Here is a 20,119-nt window from a genome sequence, read left to right as displayed (position 1 = left end):
AAATGTGACATAAAATGTCCTGGAAACCATCAGCAACGGTGTGGTGGAAAGTATATTTCTGAAGTAGTGGTGTTTGCATCTTCTGGTCAGTTCATAGCTTGACCACTTTAAAGGGACAGATGCGCCATTTTTTAACCAATAGTCTCAGAAACGGGAATGTTTTAGCTTATTCACAGTTCACAGGTCACCGTCAAAATTTGCATTCAAAGCCATGTTTATCCATAATTATACGCGTTTGAAATATAAAAAGACGGGTCGTTTTTGAAGGAATTAAGCAATTTCGCACATTGCTAGTACTTCTGAAGACTATTTACATATATTCAAGACTCTAATCAACCTCCCTAAAATGGCGCATCTGTTCCTTTAAATGTTTCTCTGCTATCGGATAAATCGATGAAATTGGTTAATTCTTAATTCATGCATGGTTGATATTTGTACCAGATGATTTCTCAAATGTGTGGTTGTCGGACCTTCAGCTTTTCCTACAGGATAAAAGCTCAATATTTCTGTTATTTACAGTGGATAAATTGCTGGCCAAATCCTGTGAAGAACTAGAATTCAATGGAGTGAAAGGTGGTACATTCAAGTTAATATATCCTGATGGTACAACACGAAAACAGTTTTGTAATGGTAGGTGGTCTATTTTATCAACACTGATCATAAATTGGATGAAAAAAAAAACACCTTAAGTTGATTTCCCCAAAAGCATACGAATTGGAAATTTTGATGACCTTTTCGTAACAGGTGACATTCTTTATTTCAGATTCCTCATGTCCACCATCATGGATTACTGTTAATGATCACTGTTACAAGTTTATCTCAGCTGATGATACTGGCGTAAATTCTTGTCCTAGAATGGTTGCGTATGATGCAGTTGTTGATTCTGATGCAGAAATAGAAGACATAAGTTCAGCCATTGAGAATATTGATTTTCTTAAGACAACACAAAAGAATTGGAAAATTGGTTTATTTGATTTCGCGGACAATGGCTTTTATCGTTGGTTTAATGGCAGATATGTGGAAGAACGGTATAGTGCACTTGGTAGGGAGTACAACGGAGAGTGTTTGGGTTTCAACCATGAAAATGCAATCCCTACCGTTGCCCCGGTAGATTGTAAATATGCTGGATTGATCTGTGAAAAGGGATCAGGTGTCTATAATTATTTTTCTTGTTTCATACAAATATTTCTGATAAACAGTATTAATAGGTGAACACTCCGAAAGGAATGGCGAGTTGATAAACTCAGTCTCAAAATGGCATCAGATGTTGCAGTAGAATGTACACGCGTTGCAAAATCTAACGACACCTGTCGTAGTTTAATACTTTTCCTCGCTTCTTGCTTTGGATATGACCCGAACGCAAGTTTTAGATTCATGCTTATGTATTAATTCATTAAGCGTTATTCTGTTTATAGAATATCTTGGTGTCTATGCTATCCCAAATAAAACTGCAGAACTTATAAACGTTGATATGGGTATTATGTTATGTGTTGAGACTTGTCGAGTACGTAATACTAGTTTAGCTCTGATATCCCAGTTGAAGTGTTGGTGTGATGACATCTTACCACCGACTACGGATAAAACTGGTAGAGAATATTGCTATCTTAAAGGACAACCCTGTGGTAGTGAATTCACAGCTGACGTTTATTCTGTCGGTAATATATGTACATATTTTTTGTCATTTTAGTTTTTTCTGGTGCATTTAAATATAAATAGAACCTTTGGGATGTAATTGGAATGGAAAAATTTTTCGATTGATATTTATAAGTAATTAATTATGATCTGTGTCCTTGTAAAGTCAATTATTATTCAAAATTTTATTTTGTAGATGTATACCCTTCCCTTGCATTATCTTGTAACGATTTGTTCAATCAGGGTATATTTTTAAGTGGACTTTATATGATCAATGGGACATCCACTAACTGTCAATTTATTGGTAAGTGAATAAACAATGAATAATGAATAAAGTCTATGCTTTCAAAATATGTATGCCACGCATCTTGTATGAAGACAAATGTGATTCCTGTTTTATGAACTTTTCAAATAAATAATGTTTAATGTCTCAGCGAGGAATTTTGTCATTCAACTGCAGTGTGCTCTTGCATAGCTCTTGACAGATAATATGACACACAGAGGCATGGTATCCGCATGCCCTTTACCAAAACGATATCACAGGCCGATGATTTGAATTTATATAGTGTGTAATGAAGTTGATAGATTTACGAAGTTAACAATTTGGTAAAATTTCAGATAATGATAGTGGTGATGAATATGAAGATTGGGTTTATGTACACGGCAAAAACTTTAGACTAATACATTCCAAAGTAAAACCTAGTCAATATGATGATACATGTAAACTATATGGTGGAGTTCCAGCTACCTTATCCACGTTGGATCAGTATCACACGATGCTGCAACTTATAAAGTGTATGTCCGATTAAGTAATTGCCAAGGAGTTCGTTATTTAAGGGGTTTTGAATTAATATACGACTGTTATTTGTTATAGATAGAGTTTTAATCGTGGAACTCAATAAAAATAAGAAGGTGTGGCTACACTACAACGATTTAACATTGGCGAGTCTCTGATACCGAATGTAAAATGATGTTAACCTAAAAATGCTGATCTCTATAGCTATCACTTGTTGAATAGTATCAATGTGAAGACTTGTACCCTCTTCAACCACAGTCTGTAACACTGGACATCCTGTCCTATGCTGCATGTTGATGCATTAGATCCTTGAACACCTTAGAAATTAAAACATTGGATCTCTTTTATGCTTGAAAGTTTGTCTTTGAATATGCACACATGTGAATTATAAATATCTAAAGTGTATTCCTCACACTTTTTTAATGGAAATTTAAACTGGTTCAAGGTCAGATTTTACAGCAGCCATAACTCGTCAACCTCCTTTCACTCGTTGCGGTGGACTTACAATTAATTTGTCTATTCGTTTACTTTTATAGTGAGTAAATTGGGTTTAAACAAACTGATATTAGTAGGATTAAGAGATCAGTTTGCAAGAGGGCAGTTTTCATGGGCTGACGGCTCTTTGTTTAGACAACTTCCGTGGCTATTTTCTGTTTCAAACACAAAGAGTACATATGCTGCAATTGATATCAACAATGGTTACCTGACAAATTCAATATCTGACAACACCAAATATGCAATGTTATGCATGAAAGAGAAGGGTAAATACTATTTATTTATTGGCACATACAACAAAAATTACAGTAACACACACATATATTCATTACATCTTTCACATTAATCTACTGTTTTTATATTTATATGCTGCCCACGATTGGTGTATATGCAATAAATCTTATCGTAGCTAAATAGTAGCAGTGGCGGAGCCAAAGTGGAAGAGGCGGGGGGTGCAAAAATCTTACAAAAAAAATCTTATAGCTAGTATATCAAGCAATCTCATTTATTTCGCCCCCCCCCCCCCTTCACTTTTGGACGTAAACCTGGCTCCGCCACTGAATAGTAATATAACTATAACTATTACAAGTAGTACACTGGATCCACCGAACTGACGCTGATAAAAAATACATCTAATGGCAGTATTTCACACACAAGTTATCGATGAACTGTCCCACTTTGCCCAAACTGAGCTTCACTAACTGAACTGAGCTATCAACTCGTCATCCCTTTCTGAAAGTCCACCCAGTTAAAATTGTTTATTTGAACATGCGCTACTGATCTAACTTTTCAGATTATATTGGTTGTTTTGGAGAAGAAGAAAGTGTTTTGGATAGCTATATAGTTTTAAGTAATTATAAGTCAATGACAGTTAGTCAGTGTCAACAGTTGTGTTATAAGAAAGATGTTCTAGGAGATGTTTATATATTGGTCAATGTTAATAACTGCTATTGTATATATGATGTTACTGTTATCAATGAACAGTTAACATCCGTTAATTCAACCTTCTGTGATATTCCCTGCCCTGGAAATGATTTACAAAAATGTGGATTTCTTGGTTATGTTAGAGCTTACATTTCAGGTAAGTTTAAGCAGTTCTCTGTCTGTCTACAAAAGTATTTGTCTGATCTTAAAGGGATTGTAATGGGATTTTCTTTAGGTGTATCGGGGGCACTAATAGAATTAATTTCCACTATTTCAATTTTCAAAACTTTTTGGAAAATAGTCAACTTCCATGAGCAAAACACCATTAAAACACTTATGCATTTTTTGTGCGGGATTGCACTGTAATGGCTTTTTCTCATGGAGTTGACTATTTTCCAAAACAAGACTAATTGATTGATTTCCAATAAAAAAGTACATCGGAGTCCTTCGTTCAAAAACACCCACAAAAATAAAGCAGAAGTCTTTCACAAACTTTGTTTACACTATTGCCTGCTGTTCCATTGGAAGCCTTCTCTTTTCTCCACATTGCCCTTGTTTTATTAATATTGACAGAACTTAAAGGGCTAGTGTTAGATACTCTCTCGTAGTTTTTTTTTAGATTTCAGATTATTTAGAGCTTGAGTTGCAATCGCCTGTTACAGCCCATTAACGATACACCTATTAAAATTAATTTCACTCGCTCTTTTATATAAGAGAGATTTTATAGGTTACATGTAGCTATCCCAAGTTGGTTTCGGATAGTCTTTATTGTCAAGCATCATCAGTATGTTGACTAGTGTCTGGTCTAAACGTCACCATACATTGAGGCACATTCTTTTCGGAAATGCTTGTGAAGGGTTAGACGTTAATTGATCAAATTGTCGATAAATATCTCTATTTGTCTGCCGAAAGCTTTAAATATAAAATATTATATCGTATACTGCTTTTACTATTAGTTTTCTGATATCAGATTGAAATAATGACATAAAAAAAACTCTTGCAAAAATTCAAAACATTCAAAATCTTTAACCTGTCAACATGTTCCCAGTATTTCGACTTATTTGGAATTTTCAATTAGCATTCGCCTTGAAATTTTAGATAGAGTTAAAGCTGCTTCTACTTGTCTAGAGTTACATGCTAATGGTGTGATGGTCAAGAACGAATACACGATGCACTTACAGAATGGTACTCTTATTCAGGAACAGTGCTCATTTAGTGGTGAGCTTTAGATTTTAAATTTTTACTTAAATTGCAGTCCAAATCTGTACTGCTGCAGTTTAAAAACATACATGAAGCTTATCGTTGCTATAATTCGACGATGAAAATATTGCTTTCGATTAGATAACATTGCTTTGATTGTGGGAAAAACAGCCAATCAATATTTTTAAATGCATGAATGTTCAATCAAGTTCGATCTGTACATATAGTTCTTTTACCAACAGTTTTATTGAAACAGTTACATTTTTGAACCAGCCGATTTGAAGACCTAAAATCATAAATATTATTGTAGATTTGTAAATATATTTTATTTTGCAGAAAATTCTACTGGATGCGACATTGGGTGGATTCGATTTAACAACACATGCTTTTGGCCGGAGCCTCAATCAAAGTCACATCAAAAAGAAGCATCTAAGATATGTGTATCGAAAAATGGCTACCTTGCTACTGTTAGAGATTCGGATGACATTGCCTTCTTCAGAACATTAATTGAAACTACTCCACCATGGGAAAATCTTACGTTGTGGCATACTGGCATATCTGACGCTTTGATAAATGGAAAATATGTCTTACCAAATGGTCTACATTACAATACAGATGGTTTTGCTTGGCTTGATTCTAAAACTGTGACCAAGAATTGTGGAGCTCTTGATACTTCTTCCGGGTATTTGGAATGGATTGACTGCGAGGAAAGGTTGCCTTTTATTTGTCAGAAAGATGGTATGCACGTTTTCTTGTAAGGATCGGGGGGAGGGAGCTTTTACCAATCAATAGGTATAGTCTAAAGCTTTTCTATAATTATTTCCGTTATATAAATTACTATGAGAGGTCTGACAAAAGTAGAATATACTTAAAGTAGATCAGTAACACAAGGAATTTAAACATGTTGGCAGTAAATATTAACTATCTTCAACGGTGTTATTGATCTACTTAAACTATATTTTCAGAGTACGTGAGATGCGAATTAAATCAACAGTTAGCAACATATGTTACAGGAATAGACAGCAACTTTAATATTCAACAATGTGTAGAGATATGCCGAACAATAAATAATACAGTCCGAATTGGACTACGCGATGAAACGTGTAATTGTTACAACCAAGCTGTCTACTTCAACGATAGAAGGGGAGTATGTGACAAATCCTGTCAAGTATACAGCAACCAACCATGTGGACCAAAAATGAGTGATTCTGAAACTGTCATAGAATTGGGTTTGTATACGTCTTCTAGTAAAAACTGCAATGAATAAACAATAATTTTTACAAGGTTTTAAACACATCTGATCAACAATCTGATTACTGAAGGTTACTGCACAAGAACACGAATGATCGCCAATCTGTGTAAAATCGTATATTGTTGATTTAATTAAATTAACACACAAAATTTCATAACATTTTGACTTACACTGTCACCTCTATTGCGTTCAAAAGACACATTTAACATAATTGTATATCATCAAAATCAGATAAAAACGGAAGTCTCTATTGCCGCGTTTTAACTATAAATAATAACTCAAAACACATTCATAGAATAATTGTCAGATTCAAAGTTGATCACCATGAAGATCACAACAACTTTCATTAAAATCAAATGAAATCTTTATAATAAATCTTGTGAATGTCTCCATGAACAGATTTGACGCGTTTATACGAAGTCGAGGCAATAACCCAAATTCCCTTCATCAAAAAATCGTTAAATTTGCAAATTGACTAAGATCTCATTGTTATATATGACCACACCAAATTTTATTTAAATCGGGTGAAAACTGTAGTCTCTATTGTGTTCACACATAAATTTTACTCAAACTCCGTTTATAACAAATCGTAAACTCGACTCAACATTATAAAACATAACACCAATTTCATTTAAATCGGATCTCATTGGTGCAGATGATAACAGTAGTTTAAGAGCTTAGAGAATGTTCGCACGGGATTCCCCATTCCATTTCATTCCATGGGGGAAGTGCGAACATTCTCTAACTATAGCTTAGTTTCAAAGAACACATCCCTCATTTCATCCGCAGCTAAAGCTATATGTTCTGTCGCGGAAGCAGGAAAGAGTATAAGCGACGCAGTTTCACAATCTGACGAGTTGAAAGAATTATAGCTAATAAGAGAACTACATAACAGGAGATTAGAAGAAAGGAAAGGAAAAGGTTTTAAAGTAATAAGATAAAAATGATAGTCGCTCACCCTCCAAAAACTTATTTCGGTTCAGATATACAAAAATCATCAGGCTCTCTTCCTGGATTTCCATGGGCAAAATATCCTGGAGAAAAACATCTTCCGGGTCATAATTACGCTGGTACAGGTACTAGGCTAGATCTGCGATTAGGCGAGAACGATAAACCCAAACCGTGTGAAGAACCAGTCAATAGAGTTGACGCTGCTACGCTTAAACACGATATTTTATACAGAAATAAAGACATAAAGTTTAGACACGAATCAGACAGACAAATGTTAATCGAACTTGAAAATATTCCAAATCCAACTTTCAAAGAGAGAATGCAAAGGGCTCCGATCATAAAACTGTTAAAAGCAAAGATGAAATTGGGCATGGGATTGGCGGAAGAAATTCATAAAGAATTTAGAAAAAACTAAAAACTTTTTAAAAGTTAAATTATTTGAAAAAGTTGAAATATGGTCTGCTGATTTAATTAATATGCCAGTCGAAAGAGGATATAAATATTGCTTAACAGTTATAGATTTGTATACAAGATATGCTTGGGTTATTCCTTTGAAAAACAAAACAGGATTATCAGTCAAACATGCTTTTGAAACGATCATGAAACATAGAAAACCCCAAAAGTTATGGGTAGATAAAGGAAGCGAATGTTATAATAAAAATATGAAATCACTTGGGTTTGAAATTTACAGTACTCATAACGAGGGAAAAGCTGTAGTAGTAGAAAGATTTAACAGGACGCTTAAATCAAAATTGTTTAAAAAAATCACAGAACTAAAGTCTCAAAGGTTTTACCCACTATTGTATCGGAATATAATAATAGAATTCATTCTTCCATCGGCGTTTCTCCAATGGAAGCTAGTCAAAACCCAGATATTATAAAGTTTTCTTCTACTCTTAATAATTTTGAAAATGAAATAAGTAATTTAAATATTAAACCCAAATTTAAAGTTGGAGATCGAGTTCGTATTTTCAAATATAAAAGTAAATTCGAAATAGGTTACGTTGGATACTGGACGAACGATATATTCATCGTTGATAAAGTAAACACCACATCACCTTCGACATATGAATTAATCGATCAAGACAAAGAACAAATCGTATTCATTTTAAAAATGAATAGCTTTCTCGATAAATATGGAACTGATACAACCACAAATTTTCAACTTATGAGATGGTCGAATGAGTTGAATATATTACCGTTTTATTATTGTATGAGTGATGAAAAAAATGATCTGAAATACAAGAAAGGTAAATTTTATGCTATAACAAATATACATACTTCCGATCAAAAAGGAGTTCATCATTCTGCTTTGTACAAAGACTCTTCAAATAACTTGTATTTCTTCGATTCTTTTGGATTAGAACCCACTGAAGAGATAATGCAATTGACTAATCAACCAATCAAATGTTCAACATCTCAAATTCAAATACCAGGACAAAAGTTTTGTGGGCAACTTTAGTTTAGGAAAACAGTTTGAAGAAATTATAATAAATTTAACTCAATAAAAATGGCGAACTAGTTTGGATTAGGTTTTTACCTTTAGAAACTAAAAACCTAACACTACAGAATGGATAAATAAAGCAAAACCTTAATTTGTGGATCAAATTGGAGACATTTAGATATGAACAATTTCAAAGTAACTAATTTAAAATCTCCGGAAAATGATAATGACGCTGTTCACAAGAAATATTTACGGGAACAAATAAATTCAATTGAAGTAAATAAAAACCATTTAGAAGATAAAGTAATATGAAAAGATTCTTCAAACGTCAATTAAATAATAAAAATTATTATGATACTAAACTACAGCAAGAGGTAGCAGGTTTCATAAGTTTTATTCAAAAACAATTGGTCAACGTAGTGAACAAAACTGAGTTACAAAATTTAATTGCTTAATTAGATGATAAACAAAATTAGATATTCAACAATTAATAGATAATCTTTCATTGGGTGAATTTGATATGATATTGGAAACTGAAACTCCACCATCAACAAGCATTATTAGAAATCCTGAACCATAAAAAGAACAAAGAAAGATTTATGAGTTTTTACGAGCGACAGACTTTGAATATGTTAAACTATATTGTGTTAATGATTCTAATTTCACCTCTGTTGACATTCATAAAAGCCAAATACAACAAAAATTTTCAATACCACTAATAAGAGATGATAATATATATTTGTGTTATGTTGATATATTATTCAGAATTTATAAACCCAAATTTTCAATTCATTTGAACAAGATTAAGGAATCAAAACAAGAAATATCCCTTGTGAGTGTAATTGTCACGATTACACAAAGTTTAAGAGGAGAAAAACAAGCTTTATCAGAAATTCACTTAATTTAATTACCTAAAAAATTGAAAGCAGTAGACAAAACTACATGATAGAAAACCAAACTGAACTAAAAGAAAAACTTAAACACTTCAACAAATGCAGAAAAACATGGATTAGAATTGATTCTGTTTTCAAAACATTAAGCACAGTTCTAACAGTAGGGATAACAATGGCAACAGCCGTGACCGGTGGATTAATGCTTCCAATAATTGTCCCAACTGTATTAGCCAGGTTCACTGCCGTTCAAACTTCATCTTGTGGATTGATTACTTTAGGTTTTACATCAAAATGGAAATCTCATTATAAAAAGAAAACAGAAATTAAATATATATCTTAATAAATTATTTATATTTTTCAAAAATCAAGAGAAGATAAGAACATAACCATTGGAGAATTAGAAGAATTCAATGAAATTTTAGATAAATTTGATGTAGAAATATCATCAATAAAAGTGAAAAATTCCTAGTTAAAAAATAGAATGGATAAAATTGGAAATTTTGACAAAGGATTATCCAAAACACTTTTTCATTAAAATTCAGTTCAATACCCAATTTATTTGCGCGCAAATTTAACAAAGAAGATGAAGAATTCTTTAAAGATAGCTTGCCAGGCAAGGTAATATACGCCCACTAGCAGCCTTGATTTTGAATAAAAATATTTAGCAGTACAGTAACAATCACCAATATGAAATATTCAACCTTCAGTCATACACTTCTTTTGAACTCTTTAGAGCGATACTGATTGAGTATGAGTTATTTCTAGTTCTTGTGAAAACTCTAGAAGGCAAATATTCAATCTTCAGCGAATAATAAACCAAGTTTTGTCAAAATCCAGTTTGAATCATGTCTTTGTGTTTAAATATATAGTTGATAATATGGATGAGGAGAATGAAATTAAAATATCAACCACAAATATGCTTTATTCAAAATTAGTCAAGAGAATAGCTATTCTATTTAATGATTTTAAAATTAAAGGTCAAATTGAAATAAATGGTCGAATATATGAAGGGGGGAATATAAACAAGACATGACATTATCTGGATTCAATGCTCAAACTTTCCAGATTGTTTATTCAAAGATGCTTGATAAATCTAACGCTTCTGATTGGTATTTTACAGGAGAGATTATTTTCCGCAAAAATAATTTTAGAATAGTAAAAAGATCTAAAACTGGCAGAGGTGGAAATCTACTTAGAAAGATAAATGAATACAAAGGCGAAAATTGTTACATACCAAGCGATGGTTATTGTTTTATAAAGTGTGTAAATCACTTCATGAATAAAGACTTAATAAAGGAATTTCAAGATTTCGTCAACAGTTTTCAAAAGCAAAAAGAAAAGGAGTGATGGTAGTTGGAAGCATTAAGCTATTCAACGATCGATTTAAAACAAATTTTCAAATCTATAATCCTAAAGACAGTCATTTTCAACCAAGATATGTAAACATAGACTTATATAGGGTTTTTTACTTACACAAAGAACATTTCTGTTTGATAAGAAGACATAATAAAGCTTTGGGTATTAAAGAAATAGAAGAAAACTATAATGAAAAGGTATGCAGAACCTGCAGAGATGATAATGTAGTATCATGTTTTGCTCAGTTAAAACTAAACTTGATTTCACAACCCCATGATGATACTTTATTCGCTTGGGATTGTGAAACATACTGTAAAGAGGGGGCTAATAAAGCAATTCCTTATTGCTGTACTTTAGTCAATTTGGAAAAACTAAGGAAAAAACTAGATTTAACTAAAAGAGTATTCCCAGATTTAAAGCGAACTGATCCCATTCCAGAAGAATTTTACAGCAAACTCATGACTAATATAGTAGAAATATTTGTAGGAGCAGATTGTTTCGACCAGATGTTGCGTCGATAAAAATAACTATTTACAAAACATGTCTCACTTGTTCATTTCAACATCAAAGCACTATTTTGGCGGCATGGGGTAATTCATCAAATCTACCGATCAATTTAAGAAAAATAATGAATATAGGCATTGCTAAATGCACTGAATATAACTGGGAAGGTATGAATAGGAGCCATATGTTAAAAGCGATACTCTCTGTCTTGGAGTCTGTTTGATAAAATACAATCAAGCAATGAAAGAAACTGTCTTCCAAAATGTTGCAAATAATCTAACAGCTCCGGCGCTATCTTTAAAGGGTTGGTATTATTTGTATCATTACGACACAGAGATGGTTGAAAAAAATGGTATGAAACTACAATAAAGGTTCCAGAACGCACTGAAAAAGAAAACATTGAAAAGATTTATTCACACACTCATCCTTTTATAAGATATTTCATCAGACAATTCATTAAAGGAGGGAGAGTTTCTGCTAACAGAAAATCATTTGAAACGGACAAATGAATGAGATTTGCGCCATATGAAAGGAGTATTTAGAAAGTGACACTGAAGGAATAATAGATTTATTCAAAGAATACAACACAAGTACAAAAGATAAAACAGAAGTTCACGCTAAACTCAAAGAGCTGGACTATTCTAAACTGATGGTATTTGACGCTAACGGGCTGTATGCCTCTGCTATGGCCAAAGGTGAATACCCAGCTGAAAGTGCTAGAGCATTTTTACCTGAGGAAAAAAAAAGAATTTGTTAAGCTATTTAATGAAGAGAAAATTCAGACCTAGAACAGCTATTTGAAAAGTCTGGTTTGAATATCCTACTAACATGTTCTTTCAACCCATACCAGCTAAAGATGAAATAACTTTTACCAATAGAATAGGTAAGAAGGAAACTGGCACTAAAATCAGGTTTGGCAATGGCTTCTGTTCAGGCGTTTTAACATGGGTTGACATTCAAGAAGTAGTTAAAGCTGGTGGTAAAATATTCAGGATATTAGATGGAATAGTCTATGAAGAAATTTTTAAAACTCCACCATATAGAGATATATTTTAATTTTGAAGGATTTAAGGATTAAAAACAAAAAGGAAGGGGATGTGGTTGCTAGTAACTGCATGAAGTTGTTAGGTAATTTCTTATACGGTAAATCTATTCAGAGGGATAGAAATACCACATTGCATTTATGGAATGAAGAAACCTTCCGCCTTAATTACGACAATCACGTCAAGAAGTATGACAAACTAAATGATACTCAATAGATTGTTGAAAAATTGCAGTGAATATAAATGACATCGATATCATTTTCGATATTAGCTTTGTGTGGTGCTAAAGTGGATTGGGTGTATATTTTTTTATCAAAGCCTAGTAAAGTATTTAATGATTTTTCTACATTGAAATCAACTTGACTATTATTTCTCAATATCAACTTTATTTTGTTCAGATTCAAATTACCTTCGAATTCAATACTGTTTCTACCATTTACACTTACTCCATATTCAGATAGGTAATCGTTAATGGCTATGTATTCATAGCTTCCTGGTAGTTAACTTATGGTTTTGAATGTAACTCCATTATCTGTTGATATTTTTATTTGGTTATTATTCTCGTTGATATTTCTAATGGAATTGTAAACAGAGAAATACTTTAATCCAAATTCATATTCTTGATTGTGTTCGAGTTCATACTCATAATCCAGATGTCTGATGTCTGATTTATTTGAGGTGTTAACGAATAGTTGTTCTTTATTTGACATTTTTAATCACGCTTTTATAATCATTTTTATCTATGATACCTTTCTCGAGGAGAAATATACAATTTACTTCATTACATTGTCTGTGTGATCGATTACCTTCCTTCATTGCCGCTAATATTATTTGTAATCTATTAAGTAGTTCCTCGTTGTTGCCGGATAAAAACGCTACACCTTGTCCAGATGCCACCATATCATCCATATCATATTTCTTGTATGATTGAATTGTCTTCATATTCATCATCTGTTTCCTCATCAGCTGTTTCCTCATCTTGATATTCATCACCTGATTCCTCATCTTCATGTTCATCAGCAATAACTTTTTTATATATATAGATCAACTGCTTTCGATCTTCTTGTTTCGGGTCCTGACTTTCTAATTGCATGAAGAAAGTTTGAGTATGCTACTAAATCTTTGCGATTGGCAATGTGAATATACCCACCATTCATTAAATCTATTGATCCTTTTGTTAATGTAAATATTAAGTCTTTTGTATCGATTTTGAATATAGGGGAATTTGACTTAAATTTAATTCTAAATCCATTAAAAAATAACCCCTCATCATCAATGATTGGTGAAATACTCTTTGGTAAATCTGGTCTAGGGTTTGAAAAAGATGAGTTATATCATCTAATGTCCTAATTATAATACCACTATATTCATTCGGTTCGGGGTGATCTTTATGAGGTTCTATACGAGGCGAGGTTTTATATTTTAAAGCTAATTTCTTTTTAATATCCTCTTGAGTTTTTAATATTGGTTGAAATAGAGTTTGTAAATTTTCTGTTGATACAAGTTGTTATAATTTGTTATTTTCAACTTGGGTCTTTATTTTATTCTTAGCTTTGATATATTCTTTATTTCTTTTAAAAATATTATTCTAATCGCATCTCATTTTTAAAAAAATAAAATTAACATATGTCGATCATAACTCTTTCACCTGCAGGTTTTCTAGTATTTACAAATATATATTCGTGATCATCTGGGTTTCTCCATTGAGCTTTAGAAACCTTTTTAAATGTATCTCTGCCCATTCTGTGATTTATAGACTGCATGATTTGAGATAAATCTTTTTCGTTTAATTCGAATAATAAAAAACAATTTGCATTTTTTCTAATAAACATAGAATCCATCCCGTAAAAAGATTGGGATTGGTATATGCAGTGGCAGTTATTCTTGTTGAACAGCTTGATTTGTTTGTTCTACACAGTCATCAAACAATATTAAGTTCTTTCGATTGCTATCAATTTTAGACAAATCTAAATCATTTTTCGTAAGAAAATCTTTAATGTCCGTTGGATTGAAAGATGAATTCTTTGCTTTAATGAAGTTCTCTATGATATCTTTTATTTCCACTTCTTCTTCGTGCTCTTCATAATATTGAAATATGTCTTGAACATCTTTCTTTGGTAAATATTCTAATGCTTTGAGGAATTGATAATATGATTGCTCTGGTGTTGTTGTGTAGATATAGAGAGAATCGAAATCTAAAAGGTTTGGTGTTGTTAACATGTTAAAAGTGAGATGAGTTTTCCTAGAACTACCGCATATACACATAAGCATTGGGTTAGTAGGAAATATTTCTGAATGTTTGAATTTCTTTCCCATTTTTTATTCTATATTTTTGTTCCGAAAATCACTCCTTCTCCTTTATACTTTAAAAGAAATAATCCTTCTCCAGTGTATGTTTTTTAAAAATATTCCATTACCCTTATGTTTGACTTTCATTTCCCGTGTCGATTTTGTCTATGATACTGTTTAATCCTTGTTAAACAGTTTTCTTGGTGTCTTCCCCAAATCGTTTTCCAAATTATTTTACTGTACCTAACATATCTGCCACTCCTGAACCTTTTTTTGCATTAGCCAATTTATGTGCTTCCTTTTCCATTACTAAATTATGTCTACGTTCTCGGCAGCTGTTACTGCAGCTGCTTTATCTTCGTTGACAGTTTTTACTCCAGCAGTTGTACCACCAGCTATTGCATCCGCCGCGGTAAGACCAGCAAATATCAAAGGTAGGAAAGGTAAAAATCCACCTTCTTTTGCGTTCGTGTCAACTCTCTTTAAGTCTATATCGTCTCTGACTTTACAATATTTGTATTTATCAAAAAGTTTTTTAGTTATGTTACATCTCCTTGTGTTTTTTCAATATGAATACTTATGTTCACTCCTGTTTTGAAAAGATCTTCTTAGTGAGCTGATAGATCAAAACAGAAGATTGGATGATTAAGTGCAAAATCTACATATTCAAACTGAGGGGGATTTCCAAATAATTCGCACATATTTTTATATTTTCTACACAATTCATTATAATCCTTTGTGGTTGGATTAATTGTTAAAGGTTGGTTAGGATAATTATCGTTGTTTAATCTCACTTGAACTTTATAGGATCTTGAGTTAGGTTCATTGCTACTCTAAAGATATTATTGTTATTCGTATGTAAGTATGGCAAGTTCTTGAAACCAACCATTAAATATCTTGCTGTTTTAATAGTATTGGTGATTGGCCAAGTAGTGGATTCTCCAGTTAAAGTAATGCTACCTACCGTATTGCGACGAAGAAAAGCTATTTCAATATCTTTAGTTAATGAGTTGAATATTCTCGTTTCTACTTCAATTGATGGTGTTATTAGGGGTAGGTAAAGTTGGAGATTCGTTATTTCTAATTTTGCATCTGAAGCATTCTCTCCAAAGAATATCTTATTATCATTGATTTCTCTTTGTAGATGAAATTTATATGGTAATCCTATGGAAACCTTTCTGTGTTCCAACAGACCGAATAATGGATATAATTTCAAATTTACGTAATTTCCCCACCTATTATTATTCTCAACAACATTGTTATACTGATTTACTCGTTTTTCGAATACATGATTAGCTGCTCGTGCTACTCTTTCCAATTATGTTTCGAGCAACAACTCTCACTCTAGCTAAATCCGCATCATTTGCAACATTTCTTATCGGTTCTTTTAAAACACTTCCATTGCCAACATCGGGTATCCAGCCTGAGACTGAGTCGGAATTTTTGGGATAAAGAACCGTTTTCAACATTCTGTCAAATTCCCCAGGGTGTTTAATGGTTTCTATAGGATTTAAACCAGCTTCCAAAATTCATCTCGCTAAATAAAGATGGAAAGACATTGTTTTCTAACGTTGTATTAGTTTGTGGTACACGATTTTCATAGAGAATGTTCGCACTTTCCCCATGGAATGAAATGGAATGGGGAATCCCGTGCGAACATTCTCTAAGCTCTTCAACTACTGATAACACCAAAATTTCAGTAAAACCAGATGAAAAAAACTGTAGTCTCTATACAATATTCTGACTTTTGCCACCTCACTTTTTAAAGGTTTTGTAATTATGGTTATCTATACATATAGGTTTACACCGAAATATGGTGAATATAGATTGAGTATCTACTGATATTCCTAAGATTATTCCAATATTTTTCAGGAATATATGATGATATAAGCTATGCATCTTGTGATGAACTTCTTATGTATGGAATAAATTATCCCCATCTTTATTTTTTGACAATTAATGGAACTAGGTTTGACACAATTTGCTTTGATAAAGGTAAGAACGTTGTATTTTTGCATAAACTATGTATTTTATTAATTTTACAATGACTTTTTATTATTTACATTCACTATAATTATTATAATATTATTTTAATGATTCAATAACACCCCTATGATTAAGTTTAGACGAAAGAAAAGTGAGATACCAATTTTATTAATCTTAAATCCAAAATAAAATAAATAATATATTAAATATATATATCAATTAAGAAAAAAAAATATTATGGAACATCAAAATTATATTACTTAGTATGAGCTTGAATATATTAACATCGCTTTGATATTGATATGATTTAGGTGTTCATTTTATCCCTCTGCTTGGAATGAATAACGGATCACTGAATGCTTCAACTGAAAGATCATTGGAGAGAAGTACAAATGAAGCCAGGTTAGTATCCTTCCCAATTAGCCCGACATGCCATGATCGTTCCTCGCGCGTGATAAACATCACGGTAAGGACCAGACTCGTAAGGTAACATTTTACTGAAGTTGCCCCGAACCAAATTTTGTATCACTTGTTTGGAGAATTTTTGTTATGAACAAAACCAAATTTTGCAAACCTATCGGTATCGACACAAAGCTGAACCATTATTGAATCCATCAAGATATTTCCGGATATTCCGCAATATCCCTGTGCTCAACAGGGTACCACAATGCAGTCGACTCATATCAGTAGGGTGCTAGATAAAACTGATTTTGGGCTTATCAAAGACCTCATTTTCAAGAGAATGCCACTTGCAATACAAAAAAGGTATATCTTAAAGTTTCACCAGCTTACAGAAACAGATTTGATCAAATGTTTATAAGTATAATAATTATCTGTAACACATGTCACTATAATAAACAATTTCTTCTTCTATAAATATTTCAATGTGGTTGGGACTGAAAAACATTGTGGATTTCAAACATGTCAGTACAGCTCTTTGTTCAATAGATTTTATAGATTAAACAAACAGTCTGCTTGGAGACCCAAATCTACAGATACAATTCCTTGGATTACAGCTACATTTTCCTCAGAATGTTTATTGAGTGCTGTTTCAGTCAAGGGTGAGTTCAAGAACTTCATATTAGTACATATGTTGCGTTCCAGTTTAAGTAGTTGCTAGTTCTAGAAATTGCATGTTATGTTGTTAAAGAACAACAATGATATACAGGTACAATGTCATCTGTATAATTCGACACCCAATGGAACCGTAAAAATATGTTGGACTATGTAGAGTGTTTGTTGAGTACATGTACCAAATTCCGTTAGCAAAGCATGTACACTAATTGCTTTTAAATCACAACCTTTTCCGCCTGTACTAAACAATTTCATAAAGTTGAAAATTCTTTTATTTTATTGTAATTATTATTTGTATTTTGTTATAACATTGTTTGTATATGTATTTTGTATCATTTTCTAATTACATGTAAAGCACTGAGATAGGGAGTGCGTTTTAAAGCAATATATGGGCTTAATATAATTATATCTTTTCATATTTTAGCCCTGTTCCTTGTAGATAATTGTATCACAGCTTCCTATTTTAATTGTCTAAAGGTAGAGAGTGACAAACATGTGACAATATGGTCATTCTACTGAATAAACAATAAATACTTTTTGTACAGAAACTAGGTTGTGAAACTGATCGATTCACACATTTGTCATCCAATTCTATGATGCATAGTTAAACCAAGCTCCAGTACAATACATCAACGTTTCTGATTTCTACAGGTTTTGTGGGAACTAAAAGTTACTGGTGTCCACTGTTGGATATTGGATATGATGATATTTTGAGCACTAAAAAACCTTCCCCATATATATCACTTGGTCAGGTATGTTTCGCCCAGATTTTTGCTTTTCAGTACATGCTCAATTTTATAGAAATTACACTTTGTTAACAATAATCTACAATTTTGTTAAAATGCATTGATTTAAGATGAGTAATGGAAACTGAAAATTAATTCAAGAACGTAGTCGAAGGTTTCCGGACTTGATTATGAAAAATCAAACAACAAACATTTCCATAAATAACTATTAAAAAGACACGAAATACTTACTTACTTTCACTTCATATTCAGTTTTCATAATTAATGTAGTCCACTGTCGCTCTTGGTCACGATCAAAATTATTTTAATATGTGTGCTCAAAGTTGCATTTAACTGTGTTCGCACAAAAACTCTGAATGTATTATATATCTTTTTTTCAGTTTCTCGGAAATAATGATAGTTCTACTGTGGTAACCCATTATTTCAATCCACCCTTGGTTGCAAAGAGTTTACATATAGGTGTGAAGAATTCTGAACATGATCCCGATGATTTTGGGCTCCGTTTCGAAATTTATGGTGAATCATATGGTTCTTTTGTTCGTAAGTAATGTTTCATACCAATTTTTGAAATAAATTATTTCATCGCAGAATTTTCATGTATGTCTTAATGTGGGATTTATTATGGCCAATATTTCCAGTCGGTCTGTCTTTTGAAAATCAGATAAATTATTACAGATTCAGATAGATACATAGGTTGTTATGGTGTAGTTGAAAACTATGTGCTAGATAACCACATGGTCAATGCCGACAACTGTAGAGAAGATTGCTCTGGTAACCCATTTTATGGCATCGGTAAGTTGTCTACTTGGTATTTCTCTGTACATGGTGCAAACGTATTGGTGTTATTCAAATAACCCATACAGTTATGCCATTCATTCCATACATCATCCGTATGTATTTAGAGAAATGTGGGTGAATCCTGGTCATATTAAGTCCTCAACTAATTTCTAAATCAAGTTAAATGACATTTTTTAAAAATCATTTTGATGAAGGAAAGATGTGGTCATGCAAAAAATTTTCTAATGACTATTTAATAGTAAAAAGCTTAAACAAACTTTTTATGGGACTCTCGCTTTCGCAAAGTCCATGTTTGTTATCAAATTGTCAATTTTTTTTTCTCCATTTTTGTCACCTTTTCAAGCAAAGGCTGCAACAGCTGCAGCAACATATCTACATTTGTGGACCTTCTGTGGTGACAACGTTGTTAATGAATATAAATTGGAACATTTTTGCAAAATCGGAAGTGCAAAAAGTAGAAAATCGGCTTTAGAAGTCGCATTTTTGGGTCTTTTTTCGAATCTACGTGTAATATCCGATATGATAGCACCAAAAATTACGATAATGTCGCAGACATTTTTCGATCGAATTTTGCTATTTTTGAGGCAAAAAAGGACCTTTTTGTTTTAGTCCGATATTTTTGAAATTTCAGATGCAAAGACTAAAGTACACAATATGATACAGTCAAACATGTGAATTCACTTGCGGTTCAAACGGGAATTTGACTTTCACTTCCGGTTCAACTACTTCCGGTGTA

At 32.4% G+C, this 20,119-nt stretch overlaps 3 protein-coding genes across 3 annotated transcripts in view; 2 read left to right on the top strand and 1 right to left on the bottom strand.

Moving 5' to 3' along the window:
- The window catches only part of LOTGIDRAFT_228874 (hypothetical protein), a gene marked incomplete at its 5' end in the record, with an annotated part of 13,667 nt that extends 7,341 nt beyond the window's left edge, over positions 1-6,326 (top strand). The window contains 10 exons of the mRNA XM_009059956.1: positions 520-630; positions 764-1,042; positions 1,416-1,655; positions 1,829-1,936; positions 2,251-2,427; positions 2,965-3,189; positions 3,717-4,004; positions 4,946-5,065; positions 5,384-5,785; positions 6,013-6,326. Coding sequence (XP_009058204.1) covers positions 520-630; positions 764-1,042; positions 1,416-1,655; positions 1,829-1,936; positions 2,251-2,427; positions 2,965-3,189; positions 3,717-4,004; positions 4,946-5,065; positions 5,384-5,785; positions 6,013-6,314 — 2,252 coding nt within the window. The 3' untranslated portion in view covers positions 6,315-6,326. The remainder of the gene's footprint in view (positions 1-519; positions 631-763; positions 1,043-1,415; positions 1,656-1,828; positions 1,937-2,250; positions 2,428-2,964; positions 3,190-3,716; positions 4,005-4,945; positions 5,066-5,383; positions 5,786-6,012) is intronic.
- Positions 6,327-14,368: 8,042 nt separating this feature from the next.
- On the bottom strand, positions 14,369-14,806 carry LOTGIDRAFT_153959 (hypothetical protein; the record flags this gene model as incomplete). The annotated part of the gene is made up of 1 exon (XM_009059955.1): positions 14,369-14,806. One exon carries the CDS (start codon positions 14,804-14,806, stop codon positions 14,369-14,371), a length of 438 nt encoding a protein of 145 aa, XP_009058203.1.
- A 289-nt stretch (positions 14,807-15,095) lies between these two features.
- Positions 15,096-20,119, top strand: part of LOTGIDRAFT_228873 (hypothetical protein) — a gene marked incomplete at both ends in the record, with an annotated part of 15,440 nt that continues 10,416 nt past the window's right edge. Inside the window, 7 exons of the mRNA XM_009059954.1 lie at positions 15,096-15,213; positions 16,652-16,774; positions 17,077-17,167; positions 17,714-17,826; positions 18,491-18,591; positions 18,966-19,125; positions 19,261-19,377. Coding sequence (XP_009058202.1) covers positions 15,096-15,213; positions 16,652-16,774; positions 17,077-17,167; positions 17,714-17,826; positions 18,491-18,591; positions 18,966-19,125; positions 19,261-19,377 — 823 coding nt within the window. The remainder of the gene's footprint in view (positions 15,214-16,651; positions 16,775-17,076; positions 17,168-17,713; positions 17,827-18,490; positions 18,592-18,965; positions 19,126-19,260; positions 19,378-20,119) is intronic.

This window comes from Lottia gigantea (genome assembly GCF_000327385.1).
Source record: "Lottia gigantea unplaced genomic scaffold LOTGIsca_4, whole genome shotgun sequence".
Classification (NCBI taxonomy): domain Eukaryota; kingdom Metazoa; phylum Mollusca; class Gastropoda; family Lottiidae; genus Lottia; species Lottia gigantea.
The sequence above is the reverse complement of the archived record's forward strand: the minus strand, read 5'-3'. Positions and strand labels throughout refer to the sequence as shown.